This window comes from Neoarius graeffei, chromosome 7, assembly GCF_027579695.1.
Source record: "Neoarius graeffei isolate fNeoGra1 chromosome 7, fNeoGra1.pri, whole genome shotgun sequence".
In the NCBI taxonomy this organism is placed as follows: domain Eukaryota; kingdom Metazoa; phylum Chordata; class Actinopteri; order Siluriformes; family Ariidae; genus Neoarius; species Neoarius graeffei.
Genome location: NC_083575.1, coordinates 47302176 through 47319335, shown reverse-complemented (window position 1 = coordinate 47319335; position 17160 = coordinate 47302176). Strand labels below are relative to the sequence as shown.

Sequence of the window (17160 nt, the reverse complement as noted above, 5' to 3'; positions counted from 1 at the left end):
ATGCTGAGCCTAGCTACATTGCTAACAGGAGTGACAGCGCGTCTGACTGCGTCTGACTGACTGGGAGGTCGCGCAAAGCTCGGAGAGGTACGGAGCAGCTCGTCTCAATTCAGATAAGAGCATATTTCATTATGGAAGTATGGTGGACTGTTCCTTTAAAGCGGCTTCGTGTGCAACTAAATTCCTCACCTTTCTTGTACAACCCCGGAGAGATTCAAACAAAGCATCCAGAGTTCACCTCTCGCCTCACTTTTCATAGACTCTGCTGTCAGGAAAGAAGATTAGTCCAATTTACCTTGGATGCGATTTGAGATATAACTTATTTATGTGTGTCTTTTGTTACAGAGTAATATCCATCAAGAATTACCATCCAAAGATAAGAATAATTACTCAAATGTTGCAGTACCACAACAAGGTATCATTGCAGTTTCTTCACTTTTTCTGGTCTTATTTTAAATTTTGAGAGCCTTTAGTACGTTGCACTGTTTACAAAGAAGATTTATGAATGGGCTCAAGCTGCATTGTCCCTAATTTAAACATATAATTCTTTTCATTGAAGTGTTTTTCTCATCTACAGTGGGATCTAACTGTCGATGATGAATTTCTTTTCATTATGTCAAATGTCTGTAAGGCGTCAGAGCAGGAGACTGATTTGACTTAGTGTTTTCCTGTCCCGTGTGCGTTCAGGCCCATCTGCTAAACATTCCCAGCTGGAACTGGAAGGAGGGCGATGATGCGATCTGCCTGGCCGAACTGAAGGCAGGTTTCATAGCCCAGAGTTGCCTGGCACAGGGCCTGTCCACCATGCTTGCCAACCTGTTCTCCATGAGGTCATTCATCAAGGTAATGTCAGCTCTGACCTCTGGCTTTGATAAAGTGCACGGCTATGCATGCTATCCTTATATGCTCGAATCAGCCTCCCAGTCAATCCACACTGCAGCTCAATCACTGCGGCTATTACACTGCAGGGTAAATCATCTCCGAGGCTCTGCTGTCTCATTTGTTTTCCACTCAGGACAGCAGCGCGGCAATGCTGTCACCATTACGGGGTAATTGATATGAGTGGATGGCACTGCAGAGGCGAGAATGTAAATTAGTGGCTTTTCTGGGGCTGAATTTACTGTCCCCATGCGTGCTGGTGTAGCAATGAATTGTGAACCATGTGTCTGTTCCATAGTCAACAAGCAGCACCTCAGAGCAATCTGTATTTATAGCCAGCCTGCCTCAACACACACACAGCTCTGTCAGAGAACTGTCCTAACAGATGAGGAAACATCAGATCAAAATTATACAGTGTCTGTGAGATGAAGCTGAATCACTCTAGACATGCTGTCTCCAGCAAGGCTGTGGATTAGGGGATTTGGGATGAACGAGGATTGGTTTATTATGAATGAGTGACTGAGGTGAATGGGTGAGGCTTTACTGTCGGTGTCAGATGAGGAGAGGCTGTATTTTAGTTAGAGGACAGAAAGCAGCTGAGTTGAAATTATTTTCCATTCCCCAAAGGGCTATAACATTGGCTTTAAGTTTTTGGATGCCGTGCAGGCTCTTAACATTAAGGAGGGGCTTACTTCTTGGAGAGAAACATTCTCATGTCATAAAAAAAAATGAGGAATAACTTTGCAGTGACTGTTAAATTGTATTATGTGTGGAAACATCTGCAGGGTCGATCATTCCTCTCATAAAAACACATGGGACGGGACCAAGACCACCCATGCCAGGCTGCAGCATACAGACAATACACAGACTACCATGTCTTGCTTGTAATGAAAAGGGTGTCTCACTCAAATGTACAGGCTTAGATTCAAACATCGTGATGTAGTTCTTGATGCTCCATCAAAGCGCTTCTCTAAAAACAATAAGACAAGTCACTGAGCATGGAAAAGAAAAGGTCGCGATTAGCTCATCTGCAATATCTGGGATGTAGTCGTACCCTTTTGTGCAGAGACAATTTGTAATAGAATCATAGTATTCAGCTTAACCGCTGCACGTTTCCTTGGCATTTGCATTCACCAATCATTTCTCACAAAACAGTTACAAATGATTAAGATGTTCAGTAGTAATGAGGCACTTAAATGTTTGTCTTTTGAATTGAATAGTTTCTTTTATTCTATCCACATCCATTGGATATGAGCAATCGCACACTCTGATTGGCTACTCTACTCTTAGGCTACATCCACACGACAACGGCAACGAGATGTTATTAAAAAAAATATCGCGTCCACATGGGCAATGGATCAGTAAAATATCAGGTACATATGGCAACGCAACGCTTGCTGAAAACGATGCAATACACATGCCACACCTCTAGGGGCGCTGTAAGACGGTCCCTTCGGAGACACCAGAACAAGAGAAGTAGTAAGGACGCATGCGCGTAAACTATTATGCGCGAGACTTCATATTAGCCACAAAGTCAGAAAAATCTGTTCGTAAAATTACGTTATAATGACCAAATACAATGAAAAGTATTTTTCCAGTCTCATCTGTGAAAGGTAATCCCATGTGATCTCGTTTGGACGGCAAACCTGTTGGTACAGTTAAACGCAGCTAATCTTTATTCTCCGCTTTGACCTATCCAATATGGCAGCGAGGATGACTTATGATTCTACGCGGAAGGCGGCGTCTTTAATGGTCCGGAATAAATTGAATGCTACACGTTGATGGATTAATTTGTTGTTTCTCACCTGTGAAAGGTAATCCCATGTGATCTCATTTGGACGGTAAACCTGTTGGTACAGTTAAACGCAGCACATGAATCTTTATTCTCCGCTTTGACCTATCCAATATGGCGGCGAGGATGACGTATGATTCTACGCGGAAGGCGGCGTCTTTAATGGTCCGGAATAAATTGAATGCTACATGTTGATGGATTAATTTGCTCCTCTACGCCCTTTTTGAGGAATGTATTGTAGGACTTAAACCAACATCTGAAGAGGTGAGATCGCTCCTTTTTTTTCCCTATTTTTGCTGGCGGGATTGACTCTGCCCTAAGGCCAGAGTCCCTCTCTCTCTCTCTCTCTCTCTCTCTCACTTTGCACATTACACAATAAATATTCACAGTGAAAATATTTTGTAAGCGCGTTTCATGAACCAAGTTATAAGATTTGTTGACAACTCGCATCGAGTTCGTTACACTTCTACCTGGCGTGAAGCACTCACGGTCATGTGGTTGTGACGTCATCGTAAACAAATCCGTTCTACTCATCCAGACGACTTCACAACGGCAACGTTGCCAGATCTTTCCACTCTGGAACCCGTTCTCAAAAAGATTGCGTTTTGGGCACCCAAAACGCCGGTGTCGTGTGGACGCCAGGCCGAAACGATAAGCAGTTGTATCGGAGTCACCTGAATCCGTTGCCGTGTGGACAGGGCCTTAGGCTATCAGCTCTTATACCATGAGTAGCAAAAAACAATATGGCAGCACATGTTGCTGAACCAACTGAGGACAAAATAAAAACTCTACTCAAACACCCCCCCCCCCCCCCCCCCCAAAAAAAAAGCAACAAAATATGGAATAAAAGTATTTGATGGTAAGAATGTGTATATATATTTTTATTTTTCAAGAATTATTATTATAGCATTTGTTACAAAGTGCTACTGTCATTTCACCGGTTTGTTTACATTCTAAGCGGAAATATCTCTGACATTTTGTATAAAGTTTTTATTTATCAAATTTGCAAAAAATAAAAATGTTCTGTTTCTCACAATCCAGTGAATGTGTATAGAATACAAGTTATTCCACTTAATCTCGTCGTACATGGCTTATAGCCAACTTGGCACTACGCGCCTCATTAGCTATCAGCTCATGTCCACACTATTTCGTGGAATAACTGTTAATTATTTTTTTCGCGGTGCGGTTTCCATCAAATCCTGCGCTCTGATTGGCTGGTGAGCGGGTCCATATCCTACAATATGGACCCCGGTTATGGACCTCTGGCGACTTTCTCGTTCACAACAACAACAAACGTAGCAATTTTTTGTCAACATTTATCTTTTTTTTTATAAGATTTATTTATAAGATTATCAAAAGTCTTATAAATTTTTGCCAGCATTTCTCAGGAGAATAGCATTAATTTTACAGCATGGAGAGCAATAACGACAGCGTTCACAGCGAAAGCGAGTTTTACTACCCTGAGGAAGAAGAAATAAACATTTCAGGAGAAAGCTAAAAACCTGTAACTTGCTAACGCTGAGCAAAAACATGGCTGAATCCTGAATGACTCCTATTTGTATAAATAGGGGACTACATAGGCTGCAAAATGTAGTTTTTTTTCCTGCCATGGAAGTGCACTTGTATACCGAGGAGGGAGCAATTTGCTTTACAGCCGTGAATGAGGATTCAAAATGGCGGCTCGGCTCGGTTTAATATATTATTTACCAGCTTAAGGTCGGTCCGTATGGTGAAATACCGTGACCTCGGTCCAGAGGGCCTCAGTCACTACTTTCAAGACCTCAGTCATGGTATTTCACCATACGGACCTCCCAGCTGCTAAATAACATATATGTATTTGTCAGAGCACAGGGTAATCATAACTAGTGGGACTCTGCATCTGAGCTGTCTTATACCCAATTTATTGTATTAGTTGTTCCAGCTATGTGGCCTGCACATGCTGTGAATACACAGACACAAACCCAGAAGCCAACAGTCATTCATTCTGATGATACTGAAGAGTGACGAGCATATGGAACATATTATTTACGTTTGTAAATACAAATGTAAATAATTTCAGCTAAAAAAATTTTTTTCTTACAAATGAAATGGAGCACCTAGACTATGACAAAAAATTTTGGCAGTGAAGACTAAATGTCCTAAAACACAAGCATACAGTAAATTAAAATTGCTGAAAATAGTCTGTCTTGACTTCTGTTCTTGATGCTTTTGAAAAACAATATTTCTTCAGAAGCCAAATCAATTTCCACAGTCTTTGTCATTCAGCAAAACGCATTGTATTAATTAACGAAGCAATTAGCAAAAATAGGTCAGCAATGGCACATTACAACTCCTCAGTGAAAGCCCAACAGGACAATGTGCAAAAGAGCATCATCAATCTGTCTCATCCGATGCACTCAAGCAGAAGGGATAGAACAGACCGCTCTGCCCCCTGGAATCAGTGCTGATTTGAGTGGGCACTCAGGAAACAAACCACAAGGGCATAGAGAAGTGTTAATGAGACACTCTTACACTCAGACAGAAAGTGTTACTTGCTGTTTGGAGGTAGGATTTGTATTAGTTGAACAGATTTACAGGAAGGCCATTAACTGAATATAGAAGCAGTAACTTAGCTTTTGTCAGGCCTTTCACTGTGTAAAAGTAGTAAACAGATGGGTTTTGTGCAGAAGCTGGCGATCAGACAGTCCTTTTCCTGCTCGCTGGAAGAACTCAAGGAAATAATTGTTCTGTCGTTGGAAGAGCTCATGCCTGCAGCATTTACATCAGGCCTGACAGGCTGTGACACAAATGTGTGAGGTAATTTAGGAAGCCCGAAGTAAATGGCTGCCATCTCTTCAGGGCAGGATGACAAGAGCCCTCCTATTAGCACAGTCCTTAAAATTACCCACCTAAAAAGCATCGGCTCTCAGCCCAGCCGAGACATGGGGAGCTCTCTTTAAAAGTCAAGCCTGCCTTTGAAAGGCACGTTCCAGCCTGGCTGTCAGACAGATGCTGGGTTGGAGATGGCAGAGTAATGACTGAAGCTTTGCCTAATGGCACTGCTGCTTATCAAAGCTCTCCTTGGCCTGCTCCTCAGACATGTGTATTGAGGGAATGATGAAGGAAACCAGAGGAAAATCTAGACCAATAGATAAATACTCTATGCCTTACACAGCGTTCACTATGATTACTGCTGGGCCCCGATGCTGTAAACCTATAGCCTTTGGTATGTGTTGGTACGTTTATAAATTGTTCATAACAATAATTATGCATTCAGTGTTTATATGGATTAGTTTGGATTTTTTTTTTTTGTTACAAAATTATCATCTGATTACTTCCTTGCTTGTACAGTACAGTCAATGAGTAATTAGACCAGGGGTGCCCACAATATTTTGATTCGCGAGCTACTTTTAAAATGACCATGTTAATATGATCTACTCGAACTAGGTTGTTACCACTACTAGGCCTACTATGACTACTAGTACTGCTACTACTACTAATAATAATAATAATAACAATAATGACACTTGTTTTGATTTATAAACATTCATATGCAATTTGTTTAATAATATGCAAACATGCATACAAAAAGGTGACTGAAATTTACATTCAAATTATGTTAAATGCATAAGCTTTGTACTCCTAAACGTATTTTTGTTCAAATCACTGTTAACTTTTATAAACCGCAAACTACTAATAAGTAAACATGAAACAAGCCCACTGTAAAAAAAAAAAAAAAAAAAAAGGGCTATGTTTAGAAAAAAAAGTTAAATGCATCCAGACAGGCATTGTAAACCCCAAAACATTTTTGTTCACATCAATTGACTTTTGTATAGCCTGCTAGACAGAGATTTGACATTTACAACAATTTTATATAAAAACATTTTTCCTTCTTTTATATTTAAAAAAAAATTTTTTTTAATCGTGGAACTTAGCAACAGCACAACTTTAATACATAGCATACTGATGTAGGCCCTAAATCAGATCTTAATCCGATGATGATCGGCACTGGAGGGAGTCAGAGAGGGCTGCATAGTCCGGACAGTAGCTGCTGGTAGCGAGCCTCAAGCAGGCCTCGAGATGATCGTCGGACATACTGGAGCGGTATTTAGACTTAGGCTACGTTCACACTACAGGCTGAAGTGACTCAAATCCGATCTTTTCGCCCATATGTGACCTGTATCCGATCTTTTATTGACAATATGAACGACACAGATCCGATTTTTTCAAATCCGACCCAGGCCGTTTGGATATGTGGTGCTAATTCCAATTCCTATCCGCTCTTTTCATATGCGACTTCAGTCTGAACCGCCAGGTCGCATTCATCCGACTTACACGTCATCAACAAGCCACAAACGTCACTATTCTGCGCTGAAGTAGGCGGCGGGTCTCTCAAAAAAAGTTACAACAACATGGCGCATAATCACGGGCGCAGATAGAGGGTGGGACGAGTCATATTTAAATTCACCTCGCTCGGTCCCCCCCACTTATAGGGAGGAAAAAACGTCTATGCTGTCTTTCTTTGCATAAGGCAAACCTCACGGAAAAATCAAAAGACTAATTACCATTCGGTTTATTGAGGTGCACAGCAGTGTATACATAGTTGCAACAACTCACATAAAACAAAACAAAGACTGATATTCGGTTGGTTGAGCTGCGCAGACTGCACAGGTTGCCAGCTCGAGCTTGGTTGCTATGGTTACTAACAACAAGTTTGACAGGCATATCGGGGTTGGGGTTGGTTTGCTGGCAGCTTTGTCCCCCCCAGTTTTTTGTCCCCCCCAGTTCAAAAAACGTATCTGCGCCCCTGCGCATGACATCAATGCGAGGGACGCTTCGGGCTGTGAAGGTTCTGAATCTTCTCAATGGAAGGACGCAGAGGTTAGGGAGCTGATTTCCATTTGGGGGGATGCAGCTATTCAAGCTAGATTGGATGAGTCATACCGCAACCGGGCGGTTTTACTTCCGTAAACACTGGCCATGCTCACTGCGTGTGACGTCGTCGTATCCTGCAGTGCGCATGCGGAACACTTTTAGGTCGCTTTTCGTTCATACTAACGATCACATACAAGTCGCATATATTTGTTAATGTGAACGACCTCACAAAAAAATCGGATTTCACAAAAAAATCGGAATTGAGCATTAAGCCTTGCAGTGTGAACGTAGCATTAATGATCTTCATATGCGAAAAGGCCGACTCGCACAAATAAGTGGAGCCGAACAATGCGGTTAAGGAGGTGGCACATTGCCGCATGTTCGGGTACTTCGCCTCCGTGAGTAAATTCCAAAACGGCCCATGCGCCCTGGACTTCAACTCGATGTCAGACTGCAGCATCAGCATCTCGTCTTGCACGGCAGACGTGTTCAGCTGAAACAGTGCCGCAACTTTTGAGGCGAGGGAATCCACCTCAGTATCTTCCCCGAATGGGTGGCACATGAATGTAGCTAGTGGCTCGAGCAAAGCAAAGTCTTGAAATCGCTTCTCAAACTCTGACTGGAGAATTTCAATCTGCTCAGTGTAGCGCGCACTGTTAAGTTGCGCAAACGCCCTCCCTTGCATCTCCAGCTCCGAGGCGAGGTTTTGGAAGTTTCCTAAATCACGGCGCTGCATCTTTGAAACCAGCAGTTTCATTTTACTGGTTGTCATGGTAACCTAATGTAACATTTTTTTTGACGCAGCGCTTGGCTGACATTTCGCTTCAGGGAAAAAGCGAATTTGTTTACATGTAAAAATGACCACGACATTTGTTTTTTTTTAATTTCATAACAAATATATTAATATTTACATATCAATCATGAGATCTACCATCCCTGCCTTCAAGATCGACCGGTCGATCGCGATCGACATAGTGGGCACCCAGGAATTAGACTGTTACGGGTTTTATCGTTTTAACTCTGTACACCAGTACGTTGTGAAATAAAACAATGTCTATAAGGCTAAAGGGATTCTTTCAACATGAGGTTAAAGTCAGAATAAAAAATAGATTGTCTGCTTGAATGGTTTTTACATCTGTATTTACCAAAGCACATCCACAATTGCTAAATGTATAAACTTATGAAATTGGAACATCAGTAAAAAGAACAAGTTCCTACTTCTCACAGCAAGTAACTGCCGTCTTTCTCTGCTTTACAGATTGAAGAGGACACATGGCAGAAGTATTATCTGGAGGGAGTGGCCAATGAGATGTACACCGAGTACCTATCCAGTGCCTTTGTGGGCCTTTCTTTTCCTACAGTTTGTGAGTAAGTAAGCCAGATCCTTCTGTCAGTATTTTGATTCTAAATTATAATTGAGGTTATTAAATACCATCTCCTGGAAATGTACTTGCATTGCACTGTGTTCTACTCTAAATGTTATTCATGCTGCTGTTTGCCTACACTATTGTCGTTCCTGACATTAAGGCTAAAATGAATGAATGAATGAATGAATGATAGAAGCTAAAGTACAATAGTTATGCTGTACAGTGGTAAAGTGATGCATTTAATTAAGGCTTTAGTACTGTTGTGGAATTGCTTTTAACACAAAACACTGACCTTTTCTTATTTCTCTTTATTTCAGGCTATGTTATGTGAAGCTCAAATTGTTGTTGATCGCTATTGAATACAAGTCAGAGCAGAGGGAAAGCAGGTTTGTCCCCCTTTGGTCTTCCTGATTCATCATGGTACATATTCCTGACCAAAGAGGGGCAAAGCAGTCGGGTCCCTCATTGGTTCTTTTGAGAATTCCACTCAATCAGATTCCCTTGATATGCCACTTCATAGCATTCACACCCATTTCGCAACAGTGCTCTTATCAAGGTTAAATACCGTAAAAGCTTAATATTCAACCTGATTGAGAATTACACTAGATTGAAAGCTGCCTCACTGTAGCAGTATCAGCACACAAAACAATTTAGGTTGCTGCAGGTTACTGCTCTTTTTATAAAACAGATAATGATGACTGTACGTACAAGTCAGTGTGACACAATGGAGCCATAACATCTGCTCAAACTCACTGTGACCTATTGATGAAGGCTTTACTCTTGGAGTAAAAGGCCTCCCATCAATAACACTCCTGTTGCATTCTGTTAACTGAACCATTAGAACTAACAACATGAAGTACTCTGTCTCAGTAACCTCAACTTGCCAAATCCCACCACCCCTCCCACGTCCACAGCTTGTTGTCAGATGTTTCTGTATAACTTACCAAGACGTTTTGTTGGTGTACTGTATTTCACAATAACTAACGAGTGTGGCAGTCAGCTGGCCTGACCAAAGAAAACAAACCTTAGTGTTCAATAAATACACTTCCATTTGGCCTTTGGTTGATTAATATGAATAGTATATTTCATTGATTTGATTACTGGCAGTCTTTTGAAAACTAGTTTTATACCTAAAGGTCTCAATCTTAAATTCACAATTTTATTTTGCCATTTTGTAATAAACTAAAAAAAGGGGCACCATGTTGTCTGTGCCAGTCTATCTAACGCATTAATTTTTTATTCAGCCTACCAACTGGATTCATGCAGTAGGTGTATATTAGAGACTTTGCTCAAAACTGTTTTTAATCAGAAAAGTAAAATATATTTTCAATAATGTACAAAACCTACTGTATAGAGGGCACAGCACACCACTTTGTCATACTATTTAAATCATTCCTCCAGGTTATTTTAAATTCCATTGTCTGGTGGACTGTGTCCTACTTTCTTTTTGCACTATAGGTGATTTTATAAATAAATATTCTTTTTTTTTTTTTTTGCCTCATCACATTTCTTTAAATAAATAAAATGAGTTGAAATTTCCGTTTTGCTCTCTACTGTTGTCCTACGTTTAGAGCAAGGTCAGTTGAGGCACAAATGATTTTAAACCTCACCTCCTTTTTAAGTCCATGACATCATGTAATAAATGTGTGATTTGTAATGTTTTCTTGTTGTTTGCAGAAGCAGAAAGCGGTATGCCCTCTTCATTTTCTTACCTCTCCACATTTTAGATCCTCCATCTGTTGAAAAAAATACTTAAGGATATTGTACCATCCCCCTTCTGAAATATGGCCAAATTTCTCACTCTCTTATTGTGATCCTTGTGCTTAATGCACTAACTTCTTTGCAGGCAGAAAAGAGTAGATATTATCATTTTGTTGTCTGTACTGTTTATCATCTCCATGTATTCAAGTTTGCGTTCTTTTTTGTTTTGTTTTTCAGTGTCTGTCAGCTGTGCACATAACTGCCCGAACAAAAGATATTTGTCCTTCTGTTTCCTATGATATTTTCTCCATCCAACAGTACTTCATGTTTTTAAAGTTCCATCTCACCTAACCAAACACACAACAAAAAAATGCTTTTGGCATAATCAGTTGTAATTTGGAAACTTGACCATCAAAAAAAAAAACAACAACAGAAGAAACGTTCTCTACACATGCTTAAGTTAACGTTAAAAACACATGGCATAAAGCCTGTATGCACCGATCAGCCATAACGTTATGACCACTGACAGGTGAAGTGAATTACGTTGATTATCTCATTACAGTGACGCCTGTTAAGGGGTGGGATATACAGTGGGACAAAAAAGTATTTAGTCAGTCACCAATTGTGTAAGTTCTTCCACTTAAAAAGATGAGAGAGGCCTGTAATTTTCATCATAGGTATACCTCAACTACGAGAGACAAAATGAGAAAAAAATCCAGAAAATCACATTATCTGATTTTTAAAGAATTTATTTTCAAATTATGGTGGAAAATAAGTATTTGGTCAATAACAAAAGTTCATCTCAATACTTTGTTATATACCCTTTGTTGGCAATGACAGAGGTCAAACGTTTTCTGTAAGTCTTCACAAGGTTTTCACACACTGTTGCTGGTATTTTGGCCCATTCCTCCATGCAGATCTCCTCTAGAGCAGTGATGTTTTGGGGCTGTCGCTGGGCAACACGGACTTTCAACTCCCTCCAAAGATTTTCTATGGGGTTGAGATCTGGAGACTGGCTAGGCCACTCCAGGACCTTGAAATGCTTCTTACGAAGCCACTCCTTCGTTGCCCGGGCGGTGTGTTTGGGATCATTGTCATGCTGAAAGACCCAGCCATGTTTCATCTTCAATGCCCTTGCTGATGGAAGGAGGTTTTCACTCAAAATCTCACGATACATGGCCCCATTCATTCTTTCCTTCACACGGATCAGTCATCCTGGTCCCTTTGCAGAAAAACAGCCCCAAAGCATGATGTTTCCACCCCCATGCTTCACAGTAGGTATGGTGTTCTTTGGATGCAACTCAGCATTCTTTCTCCTCCAAACACGACAAGTTGAGTTTTTACCAAAAAGTTCTATTTTGGTTTAATCTGACCATATGACATTCTCCCAATCCTCTTCTGGATCATCCAAATGCTCTCTAGCAAACTTCAGACGGGCCTGGACATGTACTGGCTTAAGCAGGGGGACACGTCTGGCACTGCAGGATTTGAGTCCCTGGCGGCGTAGTGTGTTACTGATGGTAGCCTTTGTTACTTTGGTCCCAGCTCTCTGCAGGTCATTCACTAGGTCCCCTGTGTGGTTCTGGGATTTTTGCTCACCGTTCTTGTGATCATTTTGACCCCACGGGGTGAGATCTTGCGTGGAGCCCCAGATCGAGGGAGATTATCAGTGGTCTTGTATGTCTTCCATTTTCTAATAATTGCTCCCACAGTTGATTTCTTCACACCAAGCTGCTTACCTATTGCAGATTCAGTCTTCCCAGCCTGGTGCAGGTCTACAATTTAGTTTCTGGTGTCCTTTGACAGCTCTTTGGTCTTGGCCATAGTGGAGTTTGGAGTGTGACTGTTTGAGGTTGTGGACAGGTGTCTTTTATACTGATAACGAGTTCAAACAGGTGCCATTAATACAGGTAACGAGTGGAGGACAGAGGAGCCTCTTAAAGAAGTTACAGGTCTGTGAGAGCCAGAAATCTTGCTTGTTTGTAGGTGACCAAATACTTATTTTACCGAGGAATTTACCAATTAATTCATTAAAAATCCTACAATGTGATTTCCTGGATTCTTTTCCCCCATTCTGTCTCTCATAGTTGCAGTGTACCTATGATGAAAATTCACTTTTTCAGCAGTTTGTACTACAGTAGGGTGGTGTAGTGGTTAGCACTGTTGACTCACAGCAAGAAGGTCCTGAGTTCGAGCCCAGCGGCCGGTGAGGGCCTTTCTGTGTGGAGTTTGCATGTTCTCCCCGTGTCTGCGTGGGTTTCCTCCGGGTGCTCCGGTTTCCCCCAAAGACATGCAGTTAGGTTAATTGGTGGTTCTAAATTGGCCGTAGGTGTGAATGCGAGTGTGAATGGTTGTTTGTGTGTGTCAGCCCTGCGATGACTTGGCGACTTGTCCAGGGTGTACCCCGCCTCTCGCCCATAGTCAGCTGGGATAGGCTCCAGCTTGCTCGTGACCCTGCACAGGATAAGCGGCTATAGATAAAGGATGGCTGGATGTACTACGGTAGCTATTTTGTGGGATTGGACCATATGGGCTAGCCTTTGTGCCCCATGTGAATCAATGAGCCTTCGAAACCCACGGCCCTGTCGCCGGTTCACCAGTTATCCAAGGAATGACCAGTTTTGGTAGGTACTAACCACTGCATACCAGGAACACCCCACAAGATGTGCTATTTTGGAGATGCTCAGACCCAGTCATCTCGCCATCACAATTTGGCTCTTGTCAAAGTCACTCGGCTCCTTACACTTGCCCATTTTTCCTCCTTCCAACACATCAACTTCAAGAACTGACTGTTCTCTTGCCACCTAATATACCCCACCCCTTGACAGGTGCCACTGTAATGAGATAATCAATGTAATTTACTTCATCTGTTAGTGGTTTTAATGTTATGGCTGATCAGTGTATGCTGTACCTATTCCAGTCAAACGAGGTCACTATCGATAATAATCATCTTTCTTTACCTTCCATTGTCACACTAACACTGAATCATGCACGCATATTTGTGTGTTGAATGTAGTGTGGATGTTCGAGTGTGTGTATAATAGTCGCAACATGTCTCTTTGCTATGTTTTATATGTAAGTAAAGCTTAGAGAGGTGTGTGTGTGTGTAAAACTGTCTGTCATAATGTACCCCGATGCCTGTGTGTCTCTGAGTAGATGTTTATGAAGTGAGGTCACTTCCTGTCAGTTTGGTGTTCTGCACAACAATCCAACTGCACAGAAGTTACTGCAACAGTTTGCATCTACGTGCCAGTTTGCCAATGTGCAGTGGCTGTACCTGCTCTTTCTCTTTTGTAGATGTGCCAATGGTTGTGACACTCTTGGTTGCAGCATGCCTGAGCACTGTCACGTGACATGTGATGCTTGCCTTGTTTCCCATAATATGAGGTTTGATCATACCGCAGGCCTCTGTTGCCGAGTGATTGGACCACACGGAGTACACGTGAAAATCTCAGATTTGGGGAGCAACATGTGTGAATATGTTGGTGAATGAGTCAGTTTGTTTAGTTTGCCATCTTTTAAATAGCATGCAGAATGTGCCGTTATAAAGAGTGGGGATTTAATTATATAAAGCTTCAATGCAAAAAAAAAAACACATTGGGAAGTTACTCATTTCTTTTTAACCAAAATGGCGTTGGGTTGGTTTTGTTTGTTTGTTTAGTTTATAAAGATGACTATTGCTTTATAATACATTAAATCCCCCCCTTTTTTTGTCATTCCTGCTAACATGGTTGTTTGTGGAGCCCAGACGAAAGAGGTTTCATATGCTGTATCTGATTGAATGTTCAGTTTGCGTTAATATACATGTAACTGGGCTGCAATGCTCAGCTCCCCACTTTCATCTGGGCTCTGTCCAGGCCCAGTGTTTGTCCAATGTTACAGTCACCACTCAACTCATTGATGACTTCTAACCAAAGGCAAGCATTAACAGTTGTGTTGTGTCGTCCCGTCTCTGTCTAATTAACGGGGAATGATACAGTGGCTCAGTCATCACTACTTAACTTTTACGTTGACTACTAAAACCTGTCTACGACTAATAAGGGATATTTGGCAAACTATAAACTTTAGTACCCTACTACCAGTGGGAGGTCACAGTGAGACATTGAATGTGCTGGCTGATTTAACTCCAGTAATGAAGAATAATATTGTTTTGAATGGCCTGCTATATCACTCAAAGCCTGGAGGTAAAACCTTTTTAAGTGATGTGCATGTTGATAGGTCTGATCTTATTTTTGAGCTTTACAGTTAAACAGAAGCTTGACTGTTGTATATGCTTTTAAAACAATTGTATTAAACAACAGTCCATTAACAGCATGAAGGAAAATGAGAGCCTTTCGTATAGCATGAGAAAATGCAGCTAGGTTAGACATGCAGGTTCAGGGGTCATCCCTCACTCTAAGGCCAAGTTTACATTAGACCATATCTGTCTCGTTTTCTTCGCGGATGCACTGTCCGTTTACATTAAAACGCCAGGAAACGGGAATCCGCCAGGGTCCACGTATTCAATCCAGATCGTGTCAGCTCCGGTGCTGTGTAAACATTGAGAATACGCAGATACGCTGTGCTGAGCTCTAGCTGGCGTCTCATTGGACAACGTCACTGTGACATCCACCTTCCTGATTCGCTGGCGTTGGTCATGTGACGCAACTGCTGAAAAACGGCGTGGACTTCCGCCTTGTATCACCTTTTCATTAAAGAGTATAAAAGTATGAAAATACTGCAAATACTGATGCAAATACTGCCCATTGTGTAGTTATGATTGTCTTTAGGCTTGCCATCCTTCCACTTGCAAGTGGTAAGTGATATGCGCTGGGATCACACACACAGCGGCTCAGTCCCGAATCACAGCTTGTTCACTTCACTCGCGCACTCTGTGAGCTGCACAAGGCCGGAGTGCGCACCCTCCAGAGGGCACTCGCTGTTCAGGGCGGAGTGATTTGGAGCGCAGGATGCCTGCGGAGCCGAGCGTATCCGTGTATTGGTGTTGCTGTGTGCACGCAAATCGTGTATTGGTGTTGCTGTGTGCACACTAATCGTTTTAAAAACGTTAATCTGATGATCCGCTGATACGGTCTAATGTAAACATGGGCTAAGTGGCCTGGTGTATTCTAACATTCTGCTCCTCCCTGCTGTCACAGGAAAACCACAGCTTGTATTGAAGCAGTACTTTCTGATTATTGGTTTCGGTACATCTGTCAGTCGGAATGCTCCAACTATAAGCGCCCTTTGAAAGCAGTTTTAATTCTTTCATTTATTTTGTCTCACAGCCAATCCAGTCCAAAACCGCAGTTAAACCAGGATTGGCCAGTTGTGCTACAGTGTTTTTTTGCTTACTGTACTTGTTTTGGATAAGAGAACAAAGACTGAAATCGGTTAAAACTGCAGCAACATGTTTGTGTGGAAAGGAATGGCACTTCATTGCTTCTGCAGTTCAGAGCACTAAAAACTCATTTGTCTAGAAACAATCAAATGGCGAACTGCTTGGTGGCAGTTCAGTGTAGATGCTCTTTTGGCCTGTGAGTATTCCCTGAAGGCCGGAGGGTGTACCATTCCTCTTGATTAGAGCATTTGACTGTGAATATTTATTTATTTTATTTCTTTTAACAAGCACGATCATTTCTTTCTCATCAAACAGTATTCTGATCAACCCTGGAAACCATGTAAAGATGCAGGAGGGAACCTTGGGATTCTTTATTGCCAGTGATGCTAAAGAGGTCAAAAGGTATTCATGTCCCCCTCTGAACTGAACGTCAACAGTCTGTTTCCCGGTTATTGATGTCATGCGATGTTGTCTTCTCGTCTGATCCATGTTCATTTATATGGTGTTTCTCTTTCAGAGCATATTTCTACTGCAAAGCTTGTCATGATGACATCACAGATCCCAAAAGGATCAAAAAGTGTGGCTGCAAGAGGCGTAAGTACACCAGGCTGCCCCACGCCCTTCACATTTCACAGGAGTCTCCACAGGATTCAACTTTGCACATGCAAACATAATGTTTGTAGGATATGTGAGATTGTTACTTCTTGCTTTTTAGTATGTAGTGTGGGCCTCGTCTGTTACAATCTTGGTTTGGTCCAAAGAAGTTGGTTTCAAATGATTTCACCTGTTCTGTGCTAAAATTTCTTACATTTTAAAATAAGATTTTTTTTTTTTTTTAAAGCTTTTGGATCCACTCAATGCCTTTCAGTAATATAACGTATTATACTAACGAATAAGGAAGCAAGGATCAGTATGACCTTTACACCAGAGCTAATAGTCTTTAAGGGATTTGACACCTGAAAATGAGAGGGTAAAGAAGTGATGGAGAGTGAGCAATAGGGGGAGGAAAAGGGTGTCAATGAGTGATGACAGGGAGAGGGGAGGAAAAGCAGCTAGTCATCAACATGCTAATGACCGAGAAAGATGAGAAAGAGACAGAGAGAAATAGAGATGGGAAGAGGCAATGACGTGATTAGCGGGGCTGAAGAGAGAGCCTGTCAGCCCACGCTAGCATCAGTGGGAGAGACTTCAAGATAATGGCACCAGTCAGGTGGAAAAACAAAAGGCAAAGAGCCCTGGCCACCCTC

The 17160-nt window shown here is 41.7% G+C and overlaps 1 protein-coding gene across 5 annotated transcripts in view; it reads left to right on the top strand.

Moving 5' to 3' along the window:
* kcnma1a (potassium large conductance calcium-activated channel, subfamily M, alpha member 1a) overlaps positions 1–17160 on the top strand; it is a 372710-nt gene that overhangs the window by 291207 nt on the left and 64343 nt on the right. For all 5 annotated transcript variants that reach the window (XM_060925806.1, XM_060925802.1, XM_060925803.1 and 2 more), the window contains exons 13-18: positions 346–415; positions 688–843; positions 8784–8893; positions 9210–9278; positions 16229–16315; positions 16431–16507. In XM_060925806.1, coding sequence (XP_060781789.1) covers positions 346–415; positions 688–843; positions 8784–8893; positions 9210–9278; positions 16229–16315; positions 16431–16507 — 569 coding nt within the window. The remainder of the gene's footprint in view (positions 1–345; positions 416–687; positions 844–8783; positions 8894–9209; positions 9279–16228; positions 16316–16430; positions 16508–17160) is intronic.